The 27,320-nt window shown below is 40.7% G+C and overlaps 1 protein-coding gene across 1 annotated transcript in view; it reads left to right on the top strand.

The window, feature by feature from the left end:
- Positions 1–27,320, top strand: part of Cog3 (component of oligomeric golgi complex 3) — a 52,703-nt gene that overhangs the window by 5,227 nt on the left and 20,156 nt on the right. The window contains exons 2-16 of the mRNA XM_048421786.3: positions 2,256–2,402; positions 5,912–5,973; positions 7,015–7,180; positions 7,876–7,950; positions 8,949–9,041; positions 9,949–10,074; positions 11,621–11,701; positions 14,332–14,375; positions 15,193–15,319; positions 16,089–16,180; positions 17,276–17,415; positions 18,570–18,730; positions 20,573–20,678; positions 23,763–23,887; positions 26,673–26,762. Of these exons, the coding sequence (XP_048277743.1) occupies positions 2,256–2,402; positions 5,912–5,973; positions 7,015–7,180; positions 7,876–7,950; positions 8,949–9,041; positions 9,949–10,074; positions 11,621–11,701; positions 14,332–14,375; positions 15,193–15,319; positions 16,089–16,180; positions 17,276–17,415; positions 18,570–18,730; positions 20,573–20,678; positions 23,763–23,887; positions 26,673–26,762 (1,635 nt within the window). The remainder of the gene's footprint in view (positions 1–2,255; positions 2,403–5,911; positions 5,974–7,014; positions 7,181–7,875; positions 7,951–8,948; positions 9,042–9,948; positions 10,075–11,620; positions 11,702–14,331; positions 14,376–15,192; positions 15,320–16,088; positions 16,181–17,275; positions 17,416–18,569; positions 18,731–20,572; positions 20,679–23,762; positions 23,888–26,672; positions 26,763–27,320) is intronic.

Here is a 27,320-nt window from a genome sequence, read left to right as displayed (position 1 = left end):
CAGAGAGGATACCAGGTCCCCTGGAACTGGAGTTATGGAAGGTTGTATACCACCTTGTGGGTAATGGGAATTGAACCCAGGTCTTCTGCAAGACCAACAAGTGCTTGTAACCACTGAGCCATCTCTTCAACCTTTCCCCCTGGATTTAGTTTGCATGGTTATCCTGGAGCCTGAGCTATGATGTATTTGAGAATATTTAATCCTTGCTGACAAGATGGTTTTGTGTGTAAAAGTCTTTTTGGTCAAGTTGATTGAACCTGAGTTCAGTCTCTGTACCTATACGGTGGAAGGAGAGAACTGACTTAAGTTGTCCTCTGACCTCCACATGAGGTCACACACAAATGCTAAGTAAATATAATAATTAAAAAAGAATACTTAGCTTTTGTGAATTATTTGGCTTTTGCATGTTTGTGTGCAAGCAACATGGATTTCGGTCTCTTTATCCAGGTATAGGCCTGCATGTTTGCTGGGATGTTTGTCCCAGCATTGCATCTTCCCTTTACATCTTACTGACCTGCTACTACTTACGTAACTGCTTCCCCTTTACCTCTTACCTACCTTAACTGTGATCTCTTGTTGCAGAACTAACTTCACTACTAACACAGTACTGCGAAGACACTTAGTTACTATTCTGTTCTCAAGAGCAGTGTAGATTCAGATCAATACATTTATTCTGTCTCAGCTCCTAAATAAGAGTAATAAAGAACTATGATTGCTATTAATAGGAAATATAAAAAAGTACTTCTAATGCCATTAGTTCAATTTTATTGAATATTTACTATGTTGCAGGTCTTATGTTAAGTGTTCTACATGCAGCATTGTCTCGGTGTGTGTGTGTGTGTGTGTGTGTGTGTGTGTGATGACGCCTTGGTTAATTGGGTGTTTCCACAGTGCAGGTGTAGATGCTATTTATCTCAGTTACAGTTCTGTCTTCAGAACCCTTAATGGCAGCACACAGTTGCTGGTGACACTTTAGCCTCAGGATAGATTTCCCTGAGTTTGAGAACCTTAATCCTTGCTGGGCCATAGCACTTTTACATCAGGGTGTACTACTTACAGGAAGAGTTTATATGCATTGTGATGTCCTGATAAGTAAGATATTTGCATCTGGCTGGGCCCCTCCTGGCTCTGGGTCTGACTCATTTGTGTACAAGGACCCTCCTGATCGTGTTCGCTATTGTTGGCTGTTGTTTGCAGTTACTTGGAGAAGCCAGTGCTTTCTTCTCTGATCCTCACGGTAGTCGTGGTGTGGCTACTGGATCTGTGTGTGTAAGAGGAGAAGTGGAGGGATAGAATCATGAGTTTCCCTGGTGCCAACCAGCTTGTACACTAGCAAGAGGCTTTCAACCAGGCCTCACTTTAGTGTTTACTGTGAAGTGTAGCCCCGTGTGAGCACAGATGTAACCTTGTTTCTAGATTACTAGTGGGATATTTGTGCATTGAGCTTATTTCAACTTAAAAAAAAAACCCTGTCTTCAGATGGAATGTCTGCATTTAGAGAGAAAGCAATTTCCTAAGGCTTTGTGTCATGTCTTATGTTGGGAGACTTTAAATGCCATGAGCTGAGGACTGAAAGGTAGGATTGAACCTAACAGTGGGCCCTGTTGCTTTCCCTACCACCGGCTTCCAGTTTCTTTTAATTCTAAAAACAGCTTGTCTAATAAGTGACTTCAGGTGAATTAATACAGAGCTCAAGTATCAGTGGTGGGGACAGAGAGTGCTGTGTTGGTGTTACAGGGAGGCCTTGTCCCTGGGCTCCTCTGGAACCAATGAAACGCTGAGATTCTTCCGAGTCTCTTGTCTATCATTGAATCTCACAGTGTGTCAGTGTAGGCGAGGTGGTAGGAGGAGGCAGTTTGTTGTTTAAGGAGTATGATTTGTTAATTTTGTTGGTTGGTCAGGCCCTTTGTGTTGGCTCCTGCAGAGAACACACTATTTGCAGCAGCACACAGGTCTCGTTCTGTCGAATGGTGGTTTAAACAGGTTCAGGTGGTTCTATATAGGCTCACTCCCCTGTTAGATGCTGACTCAACAGTCAGACCTTGCTACTGAGCGACACTGGTGTCCTGTTTACATCTTGAGAGTGGCGTCTATCCCAAAGAGGGCTAGTGGAGATTCTTAGGATTGTGTGGCATCTCCTGATCTCAGAGGATTTCAAGGAAATATTCCTTTCTCTTTGAAAACAAGACAGAAACAATTGAGTTGATTTAGGAAACTTTTCAAGTTAAATGTCTTGTGGTTTTTTTTTTCTCAAGCTCCCAATTGAAGACATCTGCAGCTTAGCATCCCAGTCACTGCCCATTGAACTGACTGCTGTGGTGCCCGAATCTACAGAAGACATCCTCTTGAAGGGCTTCGCTTCCTTAGAAATGAAAGAGGAAAGAATTGAGACTGCACAGCAGGTAAATTGTACCATCTTTTCTAGGGACATTGGATTATTCTAGATGTCTTAGTAAAAATGTCTGTCACAGCACAAGCATTGGCATTCTAGAGCTCTAGAGAGGTTGATTGTAGTTCCTGGTCCCCTACCCCCTTGGTGACCAAATTTTTGAGTCTGGGGGGGTATTCTTATTCAGACCACTGCATTGTCTAATTATATTGGCAATAAGATAAAAATATGATAAAAAGTAATAGAGTAACTAACAGGGCTGGAGAGATGGCTTAGTGGTTAAAAGTACCAGCTGGCACCCACATTGGGTTTCTAAGAGCTGTTTGTTTATTTGTTTGGTTGGTTGGTCGGTTTTTTGAGACAGGGTTTCTCAGTGTAGCCCTGACTGTCCTGGAATTTGCTCTGGCTGGCCTTGAACTCACAGAGGTCTGCCTGCCCTTGCCTCCCGAGTGCTGGGATTAAAGGTGTGTGTCATCACCATCCAGCTTCTCACATTTCCAGAGGATCTGAAGCTCTCTTTTTGACATCCATGGGCACCAGGCATACACATAGTACATAGACATACACACAGCAAAATCTCACACAGATAAAATGATTTTTAAAAAGATAAAGAATAAATCTTTATAAAAATGCATACATTTAGATGCACATATAAACATCTTTCTCTACTTTGTTGCTGTAATTCTCTTAAAATCCTAAATGCTTTCTTTAGATGAAAATTAGTAATTTAGCCTGCATTTTGCTATTTCCTTACAGCTAATTACAAACCTTAATGTGTAACAGTTTCTATAGATGCTTCCCTGTTTATTCTTTCTGATTTGTTAAGAGAGTTCGAGCTCTCTATGTCTGTACCACCCTGAACACACTGATCTCATTTGATCTTGGAACTCTGAAGGGTTGGGCCTGGTTAGTACTTGCAGATGAGAGTTAGAGCTGCCTGAGACAGGAGGATCACTAGTTTGAGGCCAGTCTGGATATATATAGCAAGTTCAAGGGCGTCCTGGGCTACATAGTCATAGGCTGTGTCTGTAAGACAAAAAAGGAGTTAAAGGTGAGGCATTTCCAAATGAAACATAAAGCAGATATACTGAATTGCATGCTCTATAAGTCAAAAGAGGCAGTAAGAAAAGCAAAGGAGAGCTCTTGCTGGAGTTAGGCTGACCTGTGTGTTCTGCTGTAGGTTGATTCACATCTACTCCTATTGTAGAGTTGGGTTGACCTACATCTGCTCCTGTTGTAGAGTTAGGTTGACCTACATCTGATCCTGGTATAGTTAGGCTGATTCTACTGTAGTTACACTGACCCACATCTGCTCCCACATCTGCTCCTGCTGTAGTTAGGCCAACCCACATCTGCTCCTGCTGTCTGCTCCATTACTTACCATCATTGTGAGTTTCAGCAAATTACTTACCTTTCGGGTCTTTAGTTTCTGAGTCTTTAAAACAAGGATGATTATATACTTATATTTTATGATTTTTACGAGAATTAAATAACACATGCAGATATAGCAAGCACACAATAAATGATTAGAAAATATTAGCCAAGTTAGATGACAAGCCTGCACACCCTTGACTTCCACTTTGACAGATGGTGATCATGTTCTGTGTCTGTGAATGCCATTTTTCCCTTCCACATTACCTTAAGTCTACAAGCAGATTTCAGCACGGCGCTTTGATATGATGCCACTGCACTGTGCTCTCCCTTTCCTTCCCTCCCTTCTCTCCCCACCTTGCTTCCTCCACTCTTACTGATTAGTCTCTCTTACTAAAATAGTCTCCTGTGAAAACACAAGCTTCTGTATTACATTTACACTTGCATATCTCTGTGACAGCTTGAAGTACCTAATATGTAGGTTATGATCTATATACATGATGAAACTTACTCACTTTAAGTGTCAGCCAGATGAGTTCTGATGAGTGTACGTACTGCTATAACTACTTCTATGAAGATATAAACTTGATATAAACCTGTTTTGTTTTTTTTTTCTCAAGACAGGGTATTTCTGTGGAATAGTTCTAGCTGTCCTGGAACAAGACTGACCTAGAATCATAGAGATCCGCCTGCCTCTGCCTCCCAAGTGCTGTGCTGTTCTTGTTTCGTATTTTGAGATGGAGTCTTGTGTAGTATAGGCCGACTGTCTTAGGGTTTCCATTGATGTGAAGAGAAACCATGACTGTAACAACTCTTATAAAGCAAAACGTTTAATTGGGGTTGGCTTACAGTTCAGAGGTTTAGCCCATTATCATCATGGCAGAAAGCACGGCAGAAATGCAGGTAGACATGGTGCTGGAGAGGTATCTGAGAATTATACATCTGAATCAGTAGGCAGCAGGAAGAGATAGTGGGCCACTAGGCCTGGCTTGAGCAGAGATCTCAGAGCCCACCCCCTAGTGACACATTTCCTCAGCAAAGCTTCATCTACTCCAGAAAGACCATACCTCCTAATAGTGCCACTCCCTGTGAGCCTGGAGGGGCCGCTTTCTTTCAAATCACCACCTGACTTATATTTATGATGTAGCCCTGGCTGGTTGTGGAGCTTAACTTCCAATCTCTACTTCCCAAGTGCTGAGCTGAGATTACAGGTGTGTGTCCCCATACCTAGCTAAAATATAAAATATTTTTATCATCCCCAAAATTTCTCATGTAAATTAACCCTCTTATCTGTTTTTTGTTTTGTTTTGTTTTTCTTCTCTTTCCCCTCCCACTCTTCCTTTCCCTAGTGATGTAGCCCAGGCTAGAATTGAACTTATGATCCTCTTGCTTCAGCTTTCTAAGTGCTGGTATGGCAGGCATGTATGACCATGCCAGATTTTATCTCTTTTTAAATAATGGAAGATTTCTATAACATTGGTGTAGGGGCAGGTAACAGCCTCAAATCCATATTCTTTTTAATTTTTATTTTATGTGAGTAGATGTTTTGTTTGCCTGCATGTATGTTTGTGTACCACTATGTGCCTAGTACCCTCAGAAGCCAGAAGGCATTGGGTCTCCAGGAACCAGAATCGCAGACAGTTGTGAACCATCATGGGGATGCTGGGAATTGAATCAGGTCCTCTGGAAGAGCAGCCAGTGCTCTTAACCACTGAGCCATCTCTGCAGCCTCCCCAAAGTCCATATTCTTAATCCACTATGTGATTTTCAAATTCATATGCTCACCATTCTTATTAGGTAACATTAATATTAATACCTACCCAAAGCCCTATGATAATTCCTTAAATTTGAAAAACTAAGAGTGAGGTATTAGTTTCTTAAGAAGAAATATTTATTTTCTTCAAATGTGTCTTTGATACCCCTCCTTACTTGACCGGAAATGACTGGTGCTTTTAATATCTTTTGCTTTTCCTGGTATATAGATATTTTGTATGTATATATTAAAACTCAAAGCTAATTGTTTGTGGCTGTCCCCTAGAAATAAGAGTTAGTTAGGTAATGCCTGCCCTTTGACTTGTACTCTACCATGTAATCACTTTCCACTTAACCTGTTTTAGTTTGATTGATAGAATAATACTCTTTATTTTCCAGTTTTTCTCATGGTTTGCAAAGCTGCAAACTCAGATGGATCAGGATGAAGGAACCAAATATAGGTATGTGTGGGTCCTTTATTTGTTGGATATCCTGATTTATACATCATAGTCATTTCAAGTTACCAAGAAAACTTAACAGTCAGATTTTCCTTAATACTAGCCAGAGTGAGGATTGGGGCTATAAGTGATTTTAGAAAAAGAACTGCAGAAAGAACTTGGATCAAGTAGTTGTATGGGAATTCAGTGTGGTGTTTGTATATCAGGGAAACATCCATGGAGGACCTTAGGGGTGGCCATGTAGAGTGAGTATGGCTAACATATGCTGATAGGGGAAGAATGATACCATATATAGTTTCTCTCCAGGTTTAGATTATGGGGTTCTGCATTGATGTTCAGTTAACATTTATGTAGGGCCATTATTACTTTTTGTTTTTCTTTTTTCAAGATAGGTTGTCTTATAAGTCACAGTGTAGACCAAGCTGGCTTCAAACTCACAGAGATTTGCCTGTCTTTGCCTCCCAAGTGGTGGGATTAAAGATGTGCATTGCCTGACATAGTCATGGCCATTATTGCTAGGCAGCGTGCTATGGATGTATAATCCTACTTTATCTGTAGCAGATCTTCAAGGAAACGTTATCATTCCTGTTTTACAAATGGGCAGCTTGAGGCTTGGTCACATTAACTACCAGTGTCATTTGGACTTTGGTAGAGCTGCGGTTTGGACCATTGTCTTCTAGTCTCAAATCTTTTCGCATCCTGTGGTCTTTGGAGGTGGCAAGTATCTGAAGGAGTAACCTTATTTGCTGCCTTGGGATATCCTGGTGTCTTTGAAGGTTGATGCCTATAATTTATTGACTCTCATGCAGGAAACCAGGCTGTGGCTCTAAGGCTAATTCCTTTTATTGCTTATGGTGTCAGTGACTCATCTTCCTAAGCATTGGAATAGTTTATGGGCTAACTTTTACTGTAAATCTGAGTAAAGAGTAAGTCAGATTTTCCACCAGAATTTATGATTTTGGAAAAGTTGAGACCGTATTGTTTATTAACTCTACCCATTGGGGGAAATATTATTGCCAATCCCCTCTCGGTTCTGTTTTCTAGACAGATGAGGGATTACTTGTCTGGGTTTCAGGAGCAGTGCGATGCTATCCTGAATGATGTGAACAGTGCCCTTCAGCATCTGGAGTCACTGCAGAAGCAGTACCTTTTTGTGTCCAATAAGACAGGAACTCTTCATGAAGCCTGTGAACAGCTCCTAAAAGAGCAGGTAATTGGGAATGAGGGAGAGAGAGGATTGGTGATTAATTTTAAATAGATGAATACTATTTAATTTTAATTTCTTTAATTTCTCTGGGTAGATGCTGAAGGCTGCTCTGTGTTAGACTGTGCTGATAGGGAGCAGAGCCAGAGGCAGACCCCTTGCTTTGGTCTGCTAGAGCAGCTGCAGAGTGAGCGGCTGTGCCGCTCTGTCCACTATTGCTGACATTTTCAGATAAGCAGACTGCACTATTGCTGGTTTTCCTTTTTGGTTTTTTTTTTTTTTTTTGCTTTTTTTTTTGTTTGTTTTAGAGACAGGGTTTCTCTGTATAGCCCTGACTACCCTAGAACTCACTCTATAGAGCAGGCTGTCCTTGAAGGGTTTTTGTTTTTAATCAACTGTGTGAGGATGTTGTACTTAAACTTGTGAGTTGCAGATAGAACATTGAAGTAACTATATTTCAGAGTTTTCTCTGTATTTTTGTGTGTTTTTAAAAGGCAGGCACTTATTTTTATAAAAGATCATATGATACTAATTATTGTCTCCTTTTGTTCACGGGTACAGAAATACTTGAGCATGATTCTGAAGTCTTAGATCTGATTTAAACTTCAGTGTCAAATATAACTCTATTCAAAGTAATTTTGACTTTAGGATACCAGTTGGTGTATTTTTATAATAACTGACTTTTCTCTTTAATATGTGAGTCGGAACTTGCTGACCTTGCTGAGCACATCCAACAGAAGCTGTCTTATTTTAATGAGTTGGAGACGATTAACACAGTAAGTGCTTTGTGCTTTTCTGTAGAGTTAGTGATATTTTGATTTCCCTTTTGTGGTAATCTTCAAGAATATAAAGTGATGCTCAAACTTAATAGTTGTTTGCTGATGGAGTCTCTGACTTCAGCAGGGTAACATTATCAGTTCAGAACTTTCCACGTGGGATTTCAGAAGGTTTTCTTCAGTTGTGTTGTTGTTACTGGATCTCTTTGTAGATTTCCTATTTTAGAATCTTCCCTATAAGCTGTGAAAAATAGGATAATAAATGTTCAGTTTAAGTCTTGCTATGTTGCATTCCTATAATACTGTCCACACATTCCTAAGCCACTTCTGACGTTCAGTTTGAAGAAGCATATAGTCCTCATAAAGCAGATAATAAAGGCTTCTGGGCAAACTGTATTTCTACGTTTCTGACTTGCAAGTTAGTCATAATTATTTGTAAATCATGTTATTAAATTGTTAAAATAATTGTAATTATTATAGCTTAATATTAAAGACATAAAAGTAAAGCTAGCAGCCATTTAGACGTGGTATGTTGTGGGAATTGGTTCACTGGCAAACCACTTCTGTATCAAGACAGAGTAAATGGCTAGTAATAGTTGGCTTTTCTTTTTTGTGTTGGAAATTGAACCCAGGCCCCTGTAAGCTTGCTCAGCAAAGGCTGTGACTGCTAGTTAATCCCTTAACCATAAGACTGTGTCCAGTGTAGACAAGGTATATGTTGTGAAGTGGTAGAAAGTGGGTCATTCGGGACTGTGATGTATTAGTTCAGTTTAGTGTTGCATAGCAGTGTAGTAAAAACACTTCTGGGGTCTTGTCTGCCTTTTTTTTTTTTTTTTTGCTAGTTTGGTATATATGAATACAGTTGAGGATATTTTAGTGATTGTAAAAGGCTGTTTCAGTAGCCTATTACATTTAAAAATAAATATGTTAATTGTAGTTAATAATTTTTAATGTTTCCTTTTTTTTGTTGTTAATTGTTTCTTTTCCTTTGCTTGAAGAAATTGAATTCTCCCACGTTGTCTGTGAATAGTGAAGGATTTATCCCTATGCTGGCCAAGCTAGATGATTGTATAACATATATTTCATCTCATGTAAGTCACACTTTTATATTTTAAAATACTAACATTTCTACTATATCACTTACACAGTTATTTTTTTTTCAGTGGAAAAAGTATAATGAGCTCTCTGCTTGGCTTTCTTAGGTGGATTCAACCCCTTGTGCATCACAAAGATCATAAAGAACCAATTGTTTTGTTTGTACTGAACATATATAGCCTGTTTTTCTTGCCATTGTTCTCTGAATGATATAGCATAATAGCTATCTCTATAGCATTTACATTCCATTAGTCTCATAAGTAACTTGGTGATGATGTGTAAGGGAGACTGCTCATTCGGTGTATCCTTTGGGGTCTTGGAACTTGTGCTGTCCGAATACTGAGGGTGACTGTGTATCTGTACATTCTGAAGGAAACTAGTACTCTTTTGTTTGCTGTTCCTAGTGGTGTACTAAGTACTTCCGACTTCTGAGTGTCTCCTAGAGTGGAAAGGGCTCTTTGATTAGGCTGTATCCTATCTGAAAGGGTGTGACATTTAAGGTGTTCACTGATGGATGTGCAAGATACTCTTTGGAAATGTAGTTACTAGGGTGGGGGTCCAGGGGAGCCCAGAAAGACAAGTCCTTTCATTTTAGCCCTCTCCTGATCTCCCAAGGATGCACTGCTTTCTTATTCTCGCTTGCTCCCTTCTGTTCCTAGTAAGTCTTACTTAACACCAGCCTCGGGCTAGTGGGGCTCTGACATTGGTTTTGTTTGCAGTTGGGGTTGCTGACTGAGTCTGCTTTGTGTCAGGCACAGAGTATTGACTGCGACCAAGTCTTTCAAGTGTCTTCTTCACAGAGCTTATGATCTCCAGAGCTTTACATAGAGGACACCGTGGTTCTCATTGAAAGTTTGCTTGTTGTTAATATTTATTCCTTTTGTAAATTTCTTTGTTTTACAGCCTAATTTTAAAGATTATCCTGTATACTTACTGAAGTTTAAACAATGTCTTTCTAAAGCTTTGCACCTCATGAAGACATACACTGTGAACACTCTTCAGACTCTCACAAATCAGTTACTTAAAAGGGTGAGTTAACAGACCCTAATGACTGCTTGCTTTCGATGTTGATTGATTTGCCTTCCACAACCTTTGTCTGAACTAATGCATAGGGTTAAATTTTTACCCTTATTAAATAAGTATATACTGAAGTTTTTATAATAGAGAAATATGATTATCCTATATAGCTCAGTTAGTAGAGAGAGCCCTTACCTAGTCCTGGTTATATTATAAAGTCCTGGTTTTAACCCCTAGCACCAGGGGAAATATTTAAAAGGAGGAACGTTCTTTTTAATTATCACTCAGGCTTACTTAATTTTACTATTTTTGAATAATTTTCTATCAATACTTTTTATGAAAAAGCTAAAAAGAATGTTTCAGGTAATGAATAGCTTTTATCTCATTTTACACTTTATAAAATAGTACTGGGTTCTGTTCCTATTTCTTGGACTTTTTTCTGTCTGTATTTGTCATGAAAATATAGTCAACCCTTAGAATCCATGACTTTGGCCATGGATAACTATTACAATGCCTTAATTATGCCCAGTGCCTTGGACACACCAGGCAAGCACTCTGCCACTGAGTTACACATTCAGCCCATGGGGTTTGAGATAAGGTATCACTGTGTTGCTCAGCCTGGCCTTGAACTTGTGGTTCTCTTGCTTCTTGGATGCTGGGATTACAGACATGGACCACCATATTGTGCAGCATGCATATTTCTGTTGAGTGTGACCTAATGCTTAGTATTGTATTAGAAACCGTAGGGTAGAAAAGGGGGCTCGTGATGTCCTTGCTGTCATAGTGATTGTATTTAAAAATAGCCACTAGTAAAAATGATGAAAAGATTATTTACAAATTGGTAGATGTTAGGTACAAAAGTGACACATACTGAGTAGGTTAGGAAATAAGATTTGAGCTGTCTAGGGTGGTCAGTAACATATTTCTTTCCCAATAAAAAAAACCATAAAGGCTATATTTTATTTTTAAGCTCACTCTTGAGCTGGATCTACCTATGACCTATGCTGTTTGGGAGATGGAGGCAGGAGGATAAGTAGCTCAAGGCCACTTTGTGTACGCAGTGAGTTCAAGATAGTCTGTGTAACTCAGTTCTGTCTCAAAGTAAAGGAAAACCAAACCAAACTAAAGATAGTCTGGGGATGTTGCTTTGAGATAGAGTGGTGCCTAGAGTGTGCCTTAGATTCAGTCTCTACTAGCGCAGAAAAAAGAGGTAATGGAAATTTAAAAACTTTCTCAAGGATGTGTGCTGAATGCCAGAGATGTCAAAAGGCCAGTGTCTTATACTCCATAAGTAATAGTCTAAGTCTGGATTCAGTTCTACTTACTACCAAAATTAAAGGATACATTTAATTAATACAGGATAAATTTAACTATAAAGGAGAGAGATGATTCTCAGCTATAACAATTTTAACATATAACCTCTCATTGAGATTTTCTTTCCTAAGCTTTTGGTGGGAATGGAGGCCAAGCAACAGTGTATGAAGTGGTTAATATTTCTTTTCTGAGTAACTATGTGTTTGCTAATATCTTTCTTCCCTATCCCCTCTTGTTTCTTCAGGATCCCTCATCAGTACCTAATGCAGACAATGCCTTCACACTATTTTATGTGAAATTTCGAGCTGCTGCCCCTAAAGTCAGAGTAAGTCTGTTGACATATATTGAATATTGATAGGACAAATTTCAGCCAGCCCGTTGGGAGTTGTCCTATGCCTCAGTTTTTTGCTTATTCCAGGGAATGAACTTGAATGAAAGGAAAGTGCTGCCCCTTTTACATGATACAGCAATTAAAGTCTACAGAGCAGGAATCTCTTTGCCCTTCCTGTGATGTTCCGGGCAGTTTCTTGATGAAACTGTAGATTCGGGGAGCTGGCTCAGATGTAAAAGTGCTTACTACTGAGCTCGATGACCTGAGTTCAGTCCCTGGAATATACATGGTGAAGGACAGGACTGATTCCTGCAGGGTGTGTAGACAACACAGACACCTTAGTTAGGGTGACTATCACTGGAAAGAAACATCATGACCAAAGCAACTTGGAAAAGAAAGGGTTTATTCCATTTACACGTACACATCACTGGTCATCATCAAAGGAAGTTAGGATAGGAACTCAAATGACAGGAACCTGGAGGCAGGAACTGATGCAGAAACCGTGGATGGTGCTGCTTACGGGTTTGCTCCCTATGGCTTGCTCAGCCTGCTTTTTAGTAGAATCCAGAACCACCAGCCTAGGGATGGCACCACTCACAATGGGCTGGCTCTTCCCCCATCAGTCACTAATTAAGAAAATACCTACAGACTTGCCTACAACAACCTGATCTTTTTGTTTTGTTTTGTTTTAATTTTTTGAGACAGGGTTTCTTTGTAGCTTTGGAGCCTGTCCTGGAACTAGCTCTTGTAGAACAGGCTGGCCTTGAACTCACAGAGATCTGCCTGCCTCTGCTTCCTGAATGCTGGGATTAAAGTTGTGCGCCACCACTGCCCGGCTAATAACCTGATCTTATGAAGGCATTTTCTCAATTGAGGCTACCTCTGTTCATATGACTTTAGCTCGTGTCAAGTTAACATAAAGCTGTCCAGCACACACACTAAATAAATGTAAAAATAAATCAAGCTCAGATTTCTAGGGGACTTGAGGGGCTTATATAGAGAACAGTAGTCTATTTTAAGGGAAGGTTGTATGTAAAGCATGAGACTCTTAATCTTAGGGACGTGGGTTCGAGCCCCATGTTGGGCACCTATCTGTTGTATGAGGAGAGTGGGCTGTGGCCTCATCCCGCCACCCGGCTAGCTTAATCCCCAAAATAACCATGCGAAAATTGTATTAATTAAACACTGCCTGACCCATTAGTTTTAGCCTCTTATTGGCTAACTCTTACATCTTGATTAACCCATTTCTAATAATCTGTGTAGCACCAGGGGCAGTGGTTAAGGGCACTGACTGCTGTTCCAGAGTGTCCAATTCCTAGCCCCTTGGTGGTGGCTAACCAAGAGTCTGTAACTCCAGTCCCCGGGCACCCAATGCCCTCTTCTGTCCTCTTCAGGCACATGGTGCACAGACATACACACAGGGAAAATACCCATACACATAAAAATAAATAAAATTTTTGGAAAAAACAAAAGAGAGAAAGGTAGTTGCTCATACTGGTTTGCTTTGTGTAGTCTCAGAGAAGTGAACCTTCCTGCCTGGGCTCTGTTGTAGCTAAAAAGCTGTTTTACTCCAGACTATGAACTGGTGGTTGTGATTCTTTGGAAACAAATGCTGAACAGAATAGTTGATTTTGAGTACATCTACCCACAGGATAATATACAACCACTTCATATGATCTTACATTCATTTATTGAATTTTTGTTGCTGCTGCTGCCATATATAGTAGTCCATGTTGGCCTCAAACTTACCATTGAGCCCAGGCTGATCTGGAGCGCTCCAATGATCCTTTTCTTTACCTTCCCAAGTACTGGGATTGTAGGCACACCCAACTTTATGTGTTGTTTTAAATGCTGTTTTTAATAATTTATTGTTTACTATGTACTAGGTGATGTTTAAGGCTTTTTGTGTATTTTAATCTATTATTGAAAAGTTTTTAATGATAGAAAAGTATTTATGAAATGTTTTTAGAAAGTAGATTATAGAGTTGAATGAATAGTACAATTCCAGCTTTTATTGAAAAGAAAATAGTGGGGCTGGAGAGAGTTCATTGGTCAAAACACTGGCTGTTCTTCCAGAGAATCCAGGTTTGATTTCACCACCTACATGGCAGCTCACAACTATGTGTAATTCCAGTCTCAGGATCCAGTGCCCTTTCTGACCTCCATGGGCACTGGCACTCACATGCACAGACACACATGCAGGGAAAGCACCCATGCCTATAAAGAAAATTAAAAAAAAAATGGAGAGAGAGGAAGGAAGAAGCAAAATGTGCTTATAACTGGGTATAAAAAAACTAAAAAATATACACTGTGGTATTATTGCCTATATGTCATTTTTGTGATTTTTTAAAGCCTTTTCACACTGTTCTTTTGTTTTTGGTGGTTTTTTTTTCCTTTCTTTTCTCTCTCTCTTTTTCTTTTTTTCTTTCTTTTTTGAGACAGGGTTTCCCTGTACAGCTCTGGCTGTCCTGAAACTCACTCTGTAAACCAGGCTGGCCTTCAACTCACAGAGATCAACCTGCCTCTGCCTCCCAAGTGCTGGGACTAAGGGCGTGTGCCACCACCACCTGGCTTACATTGTTTCTGAAATGAGGGAGACACCTGTGTCTTTCTTTATCCCACAGGCTCTTATTGAACAGATAGAGCTGCGATCTGAAAAGATACCGGAGTGAGTACTCAGTAGCCCCTGTGGTCTTGTCGTGTCCTTCCCAGTGTGCTTATGCCCTTGGCCATTTTGAGCAGCTGCCTCCCTTTGTTCCTAGTCACGGTCTGTTTAGAGAGCAGAGTCTCGGGCTTGACTCAGCAAGTTTATGTGACAGAGTGTATCCGTCTTCCTCAGGTAGGTAGATGTGAGAGGTCTCTATTGAAGAGAACCCGTCCTTAAAAGACCAGGTTTTTTTGTATCACTTCTTCATGGCTTTTGTTCTAAGTCTGCATTCCTAAGTGTTTAATGTGGGTAAATGAGAGGCAGCCATTATGGCTTTAGAAGCCTGGCAATCTGTTCTGGAATTTAAGATCAGATTTGTGCATTTGAAATAAAAAATGTATATTCCAGTCCTTTTTTTCTATTTTTTTCTAGTTAAAAAAAGTGTTGTATAGTCATTGTCTGTAGGGATGGGCTGGCTCATAAAGATGTTTTATACACACACATACACACACATATGTGTGTGTGTGTATATATATATATATATATTTTTTTTTGAGACAGGGTTTCTCTCTGTAGCCCTGGCTGTCCTGAAACCACCTGCCTCTGCCTCCCTACAGCTGGGATTAAAGGGGTGCACCACCACTGTCCAGTTCATAAAGACATTTTAATTCAGGCATCTCATGTGCTTTGACCTTATTCATGCTCCATACCCTTCCCCTTTCTCTGTTCCTTAATAGTCCCCTCTACTGTCATGCTGTGTGTGTATGTGTAAATCCAGCCTCTACACAGGAGAGGGATCATGCAATATTTGTCTTGTTTTTTACTTGCCTTCCATCAGATACCAGCACCTGCTCAATGATATCCACCAGTGTTACCTTGATCAGCGGGAGCTCCTTCTGGGCCCCAGCATTGCCTGTACTGTCGCGGAGCTAACCAGCCAAAATAATAGAGACCATTGTGCCTTGGTAAGCGCCTGCTGATGGGCACGTCCTGCCTCCTCTTGGCTGTTTGGTACTTGCTTGCTTACCTTCTTGGCAGCACTCCTTCCAGTTTGGCTGTGTCTGTTACTTTCTGAGCAGTTGCCTCTAACCTTGTTTTTGTAGCACCCAGTTTTGGGGAACAAAATAAGTCAGACCTGCCTCAGCAGGTTGTTATTGTTCTGTTTCCCAAATCAATGTTTTTTCTAGTTATGATAGTGGAAATTAGCTCTGTTCAACTTTGCAAAATAGCCTCGTGTTCATTTTTCTTGAAATATGAAGATTTACAACTATATTCTTCCTTGAATGATGAAGTTTCAGAATTAGTGGATTTGTGTTGAAAATGTAATCTTAGGTGTTTTTATGGTTGTTTAAGATAGAGTCTTACTATGCAACCTAGATTGGCCTTGCCGTTTGCTTATCCTGCCTTAAAGGCCTTCTGCATGCTGAGATGACGTGTTTGTGCCACCGTGCCTTAGCTTAGTTTTTGATGTAGAAATGGCCTTTGATTAGTGTGGCTTTAATTCATACTTTAGAAAAACACATAAAAGTTCTCTTTAAAAGTACTCTTTTAACTAGAAAATGCTTTATTTTATAATGATTTTGCAGTAATCCATTGGGAACTAGCCATTTCTTGTTTTCCAGAAAGTTGCTTGTGAATATATGTGCATAATCACTTTGCAAGCAAAATATAGGCTTTATTGCATAAGAGCTGGAATGTGCACCTTTGTAGGCGGGATGTGTTTGTTTATTGCAGGTTCGCAGTGGCTGCGCCTTTATGGTCCATGTCTGCCAAGATGAGCACCAACTTTACAATGAATTCTTTACAAAGCCAACGACAAAGTTAGAGTAAGTGATGCATAGACTGGGTGCTTGTGGGTAAGATTTGATTTGCTATTGATAACATGGTCTGGTATATCGTAGAAACATTCTACAGTTACTGGACCTTTTGGACCTTTTGTATATGGAAACAGAATATTGTTGATTGTGATTATTTCTCAAGTCTGCGAGAGAACCAAGTCCTGGGACCTGGATTCCTTTATCTACACCAAGATAAAATAAATTTTGTGCATCTAACTAATGAACAACATTTAAAAATGTAGACGTTATTTGATAATCCTTGTTTTCTCAAGGTGACTTTCAGGTCCACTGCTAGTCACTTGATTCCCTCATGTTAGCTAGTTTTGAGTCATAAAGATCCTAAGGTTATGACTTGTGTTGAGGAAGAGAAAAATGGATTTCCTGATTTTGGTTGGGATGATTACTTGGTGAAGTACTGAATATAGAAGGCTACTGTTGACAGTCTGAAAAAATATGCACCTAACCTTTTCCTTTCAGATGTCTAAAATTTCTCAAAATACTTGGTATGGGCCCAAAGTACTTCATTTTTTTTTTAAAATTGCTTTTGAAACTTTTGTTGTTGTTGTTTTGTTTTGAGACAGTGTCTCTTTTATGTATCCCAGGCTGTCCTGGAACTCATATGTAGACCAGGCTGACCTTGAACTCAGGGATCTGCCTGCTTCTGCCTCTCAAGTGCTGGGATTAAAGGTCTGTACCACCATGCCCAGCTAGTGTTTTTTGTTTTTTTTTAAGGTTTGAGCATGTTTAGTGGTGGTGGTGTGGGGATAATGGTTTGATCTGCAGTGAATATAAATGGAAATATTGTTTACTGATATAATCTTTATTTTTTAAAGAATATAAATTTATTGTTAAACTAAAAGTTCTAATCAGTTGACTTGTGGTTGGGGGCAGCTAATTTGAATGAACTGTTACAGATTAAGTACTGATTCTGAGCTTTTCAAGCAAAAGCAGTTTACAGACCCATCCTTCTCCTCCCTCTGTAATGTGCCCTTACCAGTTTCTAGTAGATGGCTATTCCTTTTACTGGCTGGAAACTTCTAATACATTGGAAAAATCCTGACTGCATTTTGTCCTTCCTCATAGTGAGCTTTTGGAGAAGCTGTGCGTGTCATTGTATGATGTGTTCCGGCCACTGATTATCCATGTCATTCACTTAGAGACTTTGTCAGAGCTTTGTGGCATTCTTAAAAACGAGGTGCTTGAAGACCATGTGCAGAACAATGGTGAGTACACAGGCGGATCACTCTAAAGGACTCTTAATTGTACCTGTGGCTTAGTGAATGTGAGAAAAAAACAGAGCTTTTTCCTCTACAGCCTCAGTTCATAAACACTCAATGTTTTTTTAAATGTTAAAATTTTAAGTAGAAGGCTAATGATTTGGAACTTGGGTTGATACCTCACTCCTTTTCAAATCAAGATGTGTCTTCCCCTGGGACTATCAAATGCTATAAATTAAACAGATAAGAAATTTAAAATCTGCCGAATTCAGTAATAAAATACTTTTCATTTTGGCATTTGGAGTTCAGGAAAGCTGAGCCTTGGCTTGTGTTAGGGATCTGGAGCACTGGAGTCAGCTCGCATCATGCTTTTGGTTAGAAACTGGGGATGGTTTTTCATGCTCAGGTAGGAATGAACTCAGGGAGAGGTAGCATTTCTCTCAGTCACCCTTAACTGTCGACCAGTTGTCGTCTGTTTGATTGATGGTAGTCGGAAACACGACTGTGATCCCGGTAACAGGTCCTGTTGAAGAGTCCCTGTGCTGGTGGGGCCTCCGCTGCTGTCGTTTCCATTGTCGGCTCCGTGTGCTCTTCAGTTCTCTCTGGTGTGATTTCTCACGTCTCACTGCTTCCCAATTTAGGTTATTTTTAAAGTGCTCCGAATGTTTCCCATTTCTGTGCAGTATCTCTGGTCCCTGACCCTTGGAAAGATAGTGCTGATTCATGTTTAACATCAGGGAGAAATACTGTATAAACTCATATTTCACTTTTTCTTTGTAAAAATGTTATAACATCAGCTTACTTGTTAGATGGGATGTGGTAACCCAATTAATAAGCTGCCTTGACTCTCTTTTAATATTGGTCTGAAGCTATGTAAATTAACTAGGTATAGTGCACTCTTAAAACCTAAATTAATTATTTAAATAATAGAAATAAATGTGCACAGTCCTGGAAAGAAGGTGGAAGGGCCAGTTTATTTCCCCATGTTCAACTTGAGGAAATAGAAACTGTCAAAATGTTCTAAGATCATTGAGTCACACTGCAAAGAGTTGAGCTCCCGTCTCTCAGACAGTGGTTTGTACAGGGCCAGAGCAGTTTAGTTAAAGGGAGCACTGTCCTGCTTCTAAAAGAGTGGGTGACGGCCTTGTTTCTTTTTAAAGCTGAGCAACTGGGGGCATTTGCAGCTGGAGTAAAGCAGATGTTGGAAGATGTACAAGAGAGGCTTGTGTACCGGACCCATATCTACATTCAGACGGACATCACAGGCTACAAACCAGCGCCTGGAGACTTGGCATATCCTGATAAGCTGGTCATGATGGAGGTGCGGTCTCTTCACCTGTACTTCATCTTCTCCCTGATCCCACATGGCTTTGGATATTTTGTTAAGATAGAATATTACTCTTTAAACTGTCACTCAAAATATAAAATCAAAATGCACTTGCCGTAAAAGTCATAGGAAATGAAACTAAAGAATCAAACACAAATTGTTAATTTGTACTTGTGTTTGGTAGGCATACTATATAGTTTTCTCATCCTTAAATTTTAGATTGAAGTGCTTTGGTGCTTTCTTCATTTTCTCTTATTTCTTTGTGATTGGCATATAAGAGGGTTGGTGACATAGCAGCCACCACAGTTAATGATGGTGACATGGCCCTTTGTCCTACTCCTAAATATATTGTTCCAACTTTTTTCTTTCTTTCTTTTATTTTATTTTATTTTGGATTTTTCGAGACAGGGTTTCTCTATGTAATCTCATGTTGCCTTTAACTCACAGAGATCTGCCTGCCTCTGCCTCCCATGTACTGGGATTAAAGGTGTGCACCACCACCACCCAGCTTCCAACTTTGGGTTTATGTCTTGAAGGCTCCAGTTGTCACCTACATTTCTGTGACCCTTGATAGAGTATTGGTGCTATAACAGGGTTATGAGAGTCTGAAGCTTTTTCAGTGAGAACTTAGAAACAGAAGCAAAGTACAGGTAACACCGCAGTGAAGTCCATGACGCCAGCTCAGTGTCATGGTCACTTTCCTCCCTTGTTCCCATCGACTGTTTCAGGCTTTGCCTCAGGGCAGTTTTTGTTTTTAACACAGCCATGGCAGAATTTCTCACCTAAACACAGCAGAGTTCCTAAAACTCTGGGTTCAGACAGCTGGTGTTTTGGAATCAGCAGCTGTTAATGCTTTTGTCACCTCACCCTATATTTTTGTCAGTATATTGCTTAATCATTTGAAAGTAGTTTGAATACTTAAATATTTTTTTTCAATTTATGTGTATACGCAAATGTGTCTACAGAGGCCAGAAGAGGGCGTCGGATCCCTGTGGAGCTGGAGTAACAGGCCCCTTGGTGTGGGAACTGGGAGCCAGATGGGGGGCCTCTGGAAGAGAAGCGTGTGTTTTAGCTTCGTAGTCATTGCTCCAGCCCAGCAAAGGACCCCAGATATTTGACTCCTAAGCACATTAGTTTTTTTATGAATAAAAACTTGAATATACAGAATAGTAAATAAAAGTCTAAAAAATGAAGTTAAGACTCCTCTCTACTTTGTTTTGTATTTTATTTTTAGAACTAACTGTTTTGAAGAGACCAGGATTTGTTTCACTGTTTTTTCATGATTTTTTGTTTATTTTGTTCTTTTTTTTGGGGGGGGGGTTGTTTTTATATTTTGTTTTATTTTTAAAAATTGCTTTAATGTATTTCCTCTTTTTTATTGTTATTAATTTTTTCCAATACAGGGTTTTTGTGTAAACCCTGGCTGTCCTGGAACTTGCTCTTGTAGACCAGGCTGGCCCCAAACTCACAGATTATCCACCTGCCTCTGCCTCCCAAATGCTGGGACTAAAGATGTGTGCTACCACTGCCTGGTGTATTTCCTCTTTTTTTTTGTTTGTTTGTTTTGTCTTTTTTTTTTTTTTTGAGACAGAATTTGGATTCACTCTGTAGGTCAGACTGGCCCTGAATTCATAGATCCGCCTGCCTCTGCCTCCTAAGTGCTGGGATTAAAGGTGTGCTCCACGCCACCTGGCTTATTTCCTCTTTGTAATGAGTGGGTCCTTTAGGGTGATACTTGAATTTATAGGTCTTCCCAGAACATCTGCTCAGCTGGTCCAGATTGCAAGACATTCAGAAGAAAGACACTTCAATGTTCTTTCTTGTTTCTCCATGTAGCAAATCGCTCAGAGCTTAAAAGACGAGCAAAAGAAGGCACCCTCAGAAGCTTCCTTTTCAGATATCCGGTTAGAAGAAGGAGAGCCCAGTACTTTAAGAAAATCTGGTATGTTACAATGTCTTAATTCTGACATTTATTCATCCAGTTAATTAAGCTTATCGAGAACTGTCTCTGGCATAAAAAGCAGCTTGTGTGTTCATGCTTTCTGCGGGCAGATTGATGGATCCCAGATGTAACTGGGTAGAGTGAAGTGCTAGTGGGGTAGAGAGTGTGAGGAGGTCAGGTACAGTTGGGTGGTGCCACCCCTGAACAAGGTGGTCCTGAGTTGTCTAAGAAAGCAGGCTGAGGAAACCGTAGCTCCCCTCCGTGACCTCTGCGTTTGCTTCCAGGTTCACACCTTGAGCTTTTTTGCCTTGGTTTCCTTCAGCGATGGGCTGACACAGAAGTTAGGAGGTCACAGAAGCCCTTTTCCCTAAGTTGATTGTGATCAGTGTTTTAGCATAGCAACAGAGACGCCACCCAGCAGGGAAGGGAGATAGAGCTGTGCCCTCCAGTGTTCAGCCGTCCTGAGCATGTGAAATGTGGATAGTGATTCCACATGTGACGAGTGCATGCAGTTGCCATAGACATGTTAATTGTATACCAGAACCAAAGATTAGCATGAACTAAAGAATGGAAAATACCATGGTAGTAATTTTTATTAGTTATTATTTTAAATTGATACTTGAGATTTATTGGATTAAATAAGACATTAAAATTCCATTTGTTTTTATTATTTTGTTGTGGCATTTTAATGTGCCACATTTCTGACTTATAATTTTGTCATAACATCATGTTATGGTCGTGTTGTCTTACCAATTCTGAAAGCTCTGTTTTTGAGCTATAGTAGGAGGGCGGTTTAGTGATAAAGACTGGGGTGTGGTTGATGCTTTGGGTTTGTAGATCACCCCAGGGCAGAGTCCAGCCGTTGTTTGGAAGGGGGAAACGTTGACATTGCCCATGTTAAGGAGCCAGTGGGGGCAGAGGAGTGAACTGAGCAGACCGAGAAAGAGCAGGCAAGTGTGATTGAAGCAGAGGAGGTGGTAAACAGTTGAGAATGATGAAATCGTTAGAGAAGGGGGATGCTGCTGTAATGTGGTGGGCTAGTGGGAGAGAGGAGAATTGAGACAGTTGTAAGAATGTGGTCCCAAGAAAGTAGTGTGAAAGTACGACTGTCTGGGAAAGTAGTGGGATTAAAGCCCACACTAAGGTCAAGAGTGCATGTCTTCTGCATGGTGCCCGCATTAGAATGGGAATGGGTCTGCTAGCATGAGGAGCAGTAGACATGAGTGTAGTCATTGCCCTTCTTCCCGAGTGTGTGCAGCGTGAGAGAATAAGTGAGGGGAGGGGGAACGATGGCGGAGGACTTGCAAGAGGACCATAGGGGTTGCCCTGCTTGGCAAGGTGGCTCTGGCAGGAGACACTCCCCTGGGGCAGTTAAATAGGATAATGAAAAGGGAGCAGACACTGCAGCTACAGAGCACGCAACTCTTACTTGGTACTTTGGGTTCTTTATATGGAAGGAGGGATCCTGCGGATAGTAGCTAGATTCTTTAACAAAGCTCTAGGGCCTCTACTGCCTGTGTGTTCTCTCTCTCTCTCTCTCTCTCTCTCTCTCTGTGTGTGTGTATGTGTGTGTGTGTGTGTGTGTGTGTGTATGTGTGTGTGTGTGTGTGTGTGCGCGTGCGCGCATATTCTTACATACGTACGTACATACATACATACATACATACATACATATGAGAGTGCTCTTGACCACTCAGCCATCTAACCAACCCTTCCTCTAGATTTTTTTGAACAATCCAGATCTAGTTTGTTTGTTTTGTTTTGATTTTTTGAGACAAGATTTCTCTGTTTATCCCTGACTGTCCTGGAACTCAGTATATAGAGCAGGCTAGCCTCGAACTCACAAAAGTTCACCTGCCTTTGCTTCCCTGAGTGCTGGGATTAAAGGCATGTGCCACCACCACTCAGCAGATCTAGATATTTATTTGGAACATTACTCATTCATCATAGACTTTTATTTCTGTATTATTGAAGAAAAACCCAAATATGTAGAGAAGTGAAAAGAAAGACAAAATGAACGCACATATGCACCACCTAGTTTTGAGGCTTAGTGTTTAGCAACAGTGCACACAAACATACTTGGTTGGTAGAGTTTTCTTGTCTAACCTAGGCTAGGCTTGAATGCTTAACAATTCTCCTTTAGCCTCAGGTGCTGGCATTAAAGGTGTGGCCAGTACACCAGGACAGCTAGACAGTTTACATTGTTGGTATCCTTGCTTGACACTTTGCCTTGGATAGTATTGCATCTCTTCGAATGAGGACATCTTTTCTGTAACTGCAAATTATTACTGTGCTAAAAATATAAAGTTTCTTAAGATGTCCTTGAATAGTTCATATATAAGTGTTGCTCTTGTTCCAGAGAAGTGTGCGCATGCCACCTTTGTAGTTGTTTTTAATCTGACTCAGGATACTGCAGTGACTGTGACTCTCTGCAGAGATGGCCTTCTGTGCAGGCATTCCCACTGGCCCCAAACTGCCTTTTCTGACCTGAATGGTGGGAACAATTTATCATGTGATAATACAGCTTAGCAAGGTGCCAGGCAAGCCAGCTTTGATCCTGTCTCAGAATGTAAAAAGTTGAAGAAAGGAGAGTAGGCTATGACGATTGCTCAGTGATTAAGTGCTTTCCCAGCGTGCTCAGGCCCGGGTCTAGTCCTCTGTACTGAAAAAAAATTGATTACTTGTCCCTCTCCTACTTTCATTGGTGCCCGTTGCATATAGATCTGCCTTCTAGAATCTGGTTGTGTTCCGTAAGTATGCTGTTGATTTATTTCATAAAGATTATTGATCATATTTGGGAAAATAACTAGTATTGAGTGGTGTTGAACATATATGTATATGTGCACAGCTGGAATATGTATGCCTTTGTGTGCTCCAGGTTTTTCTCAGTCTTAACCCCTACCTGTACTGGTTTAGACTTCCTAAGGTATTTTTTTTTTATTAAATATGAAGTGGGGGAGGAAATTGATGCCTTCCAGCCATTGATAGCCAATGAGAATGAATAGTTTATAGTTGCCATGTAAGTTACTGTATGACAGATACCCACATGCCTGGAATATATGTTCTTTTCTATTTGCATTTTAGGTTCAACAGACTCCCTCAATCCTAGACCGCAGAGCACAATTTCTCCGGCAGATCTTCACGGGATGTGGTATCCCACAGTGCGAAGAACACTTGTCTGTCTCTCCAAGTTATATAGATGCATAGATGTATGTGTGTGAATTCTTTTATCTTTACTGTGAATTGCGTATTCTAGAATTTCCTTGGAATATTTTTAAGTTCTAATCTACTTTAAGAGTCTTGATGCAGTGTTGATATTCTTAAAGTCATGATTTTTAGATATGCTGGTAACTTGAAGGTTGATCTAATTTAGGGGTTCCTCAAAGCTGTGTCTTACTTTGTATTTCTATTTGTATCTTCCTGAGGACCAAGGCTGTGGTCTTCATCAGGAGTCCATGACCACAAATGAGTTTAAAGCTACTGATGAGTTTGGCTGCTTTAGTTTGTATGTGAAGTAAAGAGATGTGGTAAAGAGTGTGGAACAATACATTGGAATGCCACGCTGGCATGATGCTTAGGACTAAATGTAGCCACTGTAAAATGTTTTTTGTTGTTGAGGCAGGGTCTTGCTCAGTAGCCAGCTCTAGTTGACCCTGAACCTGCAAATCCCTTTGCTGCTGCCTCCCTGTGCAGGCATTTCTGGTGGGCACCACCCTACCCAATCCTGTAAATCCAGTTTTGACTTATTTCAGCCACCATCCTTAACAGGTAGTACAAGAGTGAACTAAGTTTAGTTACTTGCTGAAGTTAGCAGGTTTTTGTTTGTTTGTTTGTTTTTTTAAGCACCCTTTTAGACTGTGTACTATTTTGGAAAACAGTTGTTTTGAGCATGCTGAGTTAATTATATGGTTTCCATTCCCTGCAGTGGCAGATTTAGCTACATATTTGCTGTCAGTAGTTTACATTTAAAGCAAAGTAGTTTTATAAATTTGGTTGTTTTGAGCTGGGCATGGTGGTGTACATCTGTAATCCCAGCACTTGGGAGACAGAGGCAGGTGGATTTCTGTGAGTTTGAGGCCAGCCTGGTATGCAAAGCAAGTTCCAGGATATCCAGGGATACACAGAGAAACCCTGTCTCAAAAAACAAACTAATTTAGTGGTTTCAACCCTCTGTTTCTTAATTGGCTGCTGTAACCCGCATGTGAGAAGTGATTGCATCTAGTAGTCATGTAATGAGTTGTTCAGACCCCAGTACTTTTTTAACAGTATGGCTCAAGAGGTGTGTACTCTCTATGTGTACACACACACACACACACACACACACACACACACAGTGTTTCATACTTCAGACTCTTAGGACTAAATAAGGCCTTGTATTTGTTTCATGGCATCAGCCAATCAGTCACCCATACTACTTCGAAGTAAACTGGTTCACAGATCTCATCCGCTTTGGGCTAGGGGGGCATTTGGCATCTTTGCTTCTTTAGGTTCCCATTAGGAAGTAATACATGAGACCAGGGTTCAAAACTTGCTGTTATGGAGCCAGGATCCCAAGGGAAATGTGCAAAGGTCATGTTCACACACGCCCTTTATAGCCCAGACCTCAGTACACAGCTTTGTGAATGCTGACAGGAAAGCTAGTCAAGGCTCGGGTGGGTCCTGGGAGGTCACTCTGTGCTCTGGCGTGTGCCTCAGGGTTGCCTGTTCTCTTTCCACTTACCTCATACCCAAATGTTTTGTTGTATTTTTGATGCTGAGTCTCACTCTGTAGCCAATACTGCACTAGAATTGTGTAGCCCAGGCTGGCCTCAAACTCTGGGCAATCCCATCCCAGCCTTCTGCGTGCTAGGATTGTAGGCATGAGCCACTGTGCCCAGCTCTGAAGTAGAAATCAATCAGTCTTTCTTTCTTTCTTTCTTTCTCTCTCTCTCTCTCTCTCTCTCTCTCTCTCTCTCTCTTCCCCATCCCATGGACAGGGTCTCTAGTACTCCAGACTGGCTTCCTCCTTGATAATGTCAAGAGATTGTCCTGCATTGGGATTATGGCAGGTGCCTCCAAGCCTGGCTCCACTAAATTATACTTAATAATAAAAAAAGGCTTTATGTGTGTAGGTGTTCTGTCTGCAAGTATTTCTGGGAATCGTGTGTGCTTGTTCTAGAGGAGGGTAGAGGAAGTCATCACAGAAGAAACTGGAGTCAGATGGTTGTAAGCCCCTGTGTGGGTGCTGAGAATCAGACCTGGGTCCTCTGGAAGAACAGCCAATGCTCTTAACTACTAAACCGTCTCTCCAGCCCCCATCTCTAAGAATTCAACCACCGTCCTCAGAATTCTTTGTATTTACACACAGTACTCTGTAATTTGCTTGGGTTTTGGTCAGCTTTCTCCTGTTGACTGTTTGCATTGTTCTGTCTTCCTCCTGTTTACAAGAACATTGCAGTGAAGAGCCTCGTATGCGAATCTTAAAGCACCCTCTATAGCCACCTGGGATATATATTTAGAAGCTATACTGACAGTTTGCTTTATAGTTAATTTTCAGCTTAATAAACAGCCTTCTAGCTGGGTGTGGTGGTGCACATGCTATGTGAGCCCAGTACTCGGTGGCTGAGGAAGGAGGGTCTGGAGTTTGAGGCCAGCCTGCACTGTTCTAGCCCACGACATCAGATTGTACTTGAGTGGACACTGGACAACCCTACCTGCCTAATAGATCTCTGTACCTTTCAGTGACCCCCCCCCCCACACATGCTAGTTGTGAGTAGGTGCTGATATGTGTTTAGTAAAGGACACGTGAAGGCTTTAGAACATGAGTGCACATATGTTACAGAGCCATGTGACAGTTAAGAATGGGCATGGAAAAATCTGAGGGAGAACGGTTCAGGTATTAATTAATCCAGTGATGATGGGAAGTAAACATTATTTTCTGTCTTCATGGCTTCTCATTTTCCTTTTTTTGTTTTGTGAAGGCTGCAGGCTGATGTTTCTCTCTTCTTCCACCAGAGGGCGGTGTTCCAAGGTTTATCACAGGAAGCATTGTCTGCCTGCATACAGTCCTTGCTAGGAGCATCGGAGTCAATCAGCAAAAATAAGGTTTGATGAAGCATTAGGTGGAATTTTTATTGCCTGTAATGGTATTGTGCAATTTGACATTTATTTAGAACCATGGGAATTTAAAGCATCTTGGCAGTGAAATTTGTTTGTTTAGTCGGAGTGAATTTTAAGACGCTTTGAAGGAAGCTGGTATTTCATCGTAGTGCTCGCTCACGACTGCACTAAGAGAGTGCAGTCTGCAGATGTACCAGAAGTGGTCTGAGGCCTGATGCTTTAAGGTCATGATGAGGAAATGGCACTGCTGTTTCCCCAGAATGCCAAGAAAGTGTGTTCAAGGAAGCTGCAGTTCATCATCCCTACAGTTTTTTGTTTGTTTGTTTGGTCTTTTTTAAAACAACAACAAAACAAAACAAAACAAAACAGGGTTTTTCTGTGTAACCCTGACTGTCCTGGAATTCACTTTGTAACCCAGGCTGGTCTCAAATTCAAAGAGAACCACCTGCCTCTGCCTCCTGAGTGCCTGGGATAGGCATTTGCCACCTTGCCTGGCCATCCCTACCGTTTTTTTTTTTCTTTTAAATATTTATTTATTTATTT

The sequence above is a fragment of the Myodes glareolus genome, chromosome 12 (assembly GCF_982192425.1).
Source record: "Myodes glareolus chromosome 12, mMyoGla1.1, whole genome shotgun sequence".
NCBI classification, from domain to species: domain Eukaryota; kingdom Metazoa; phylum Chordata; class Mammalia; order Rodentia; family Cricetidae; genus Myodes; species Myodes glareolus.
The sequence above is the reverse complement of the archived record's forward strand: the minus strand, read 5'-3'. Positions and strand labels throughout refer to the sequence as shown.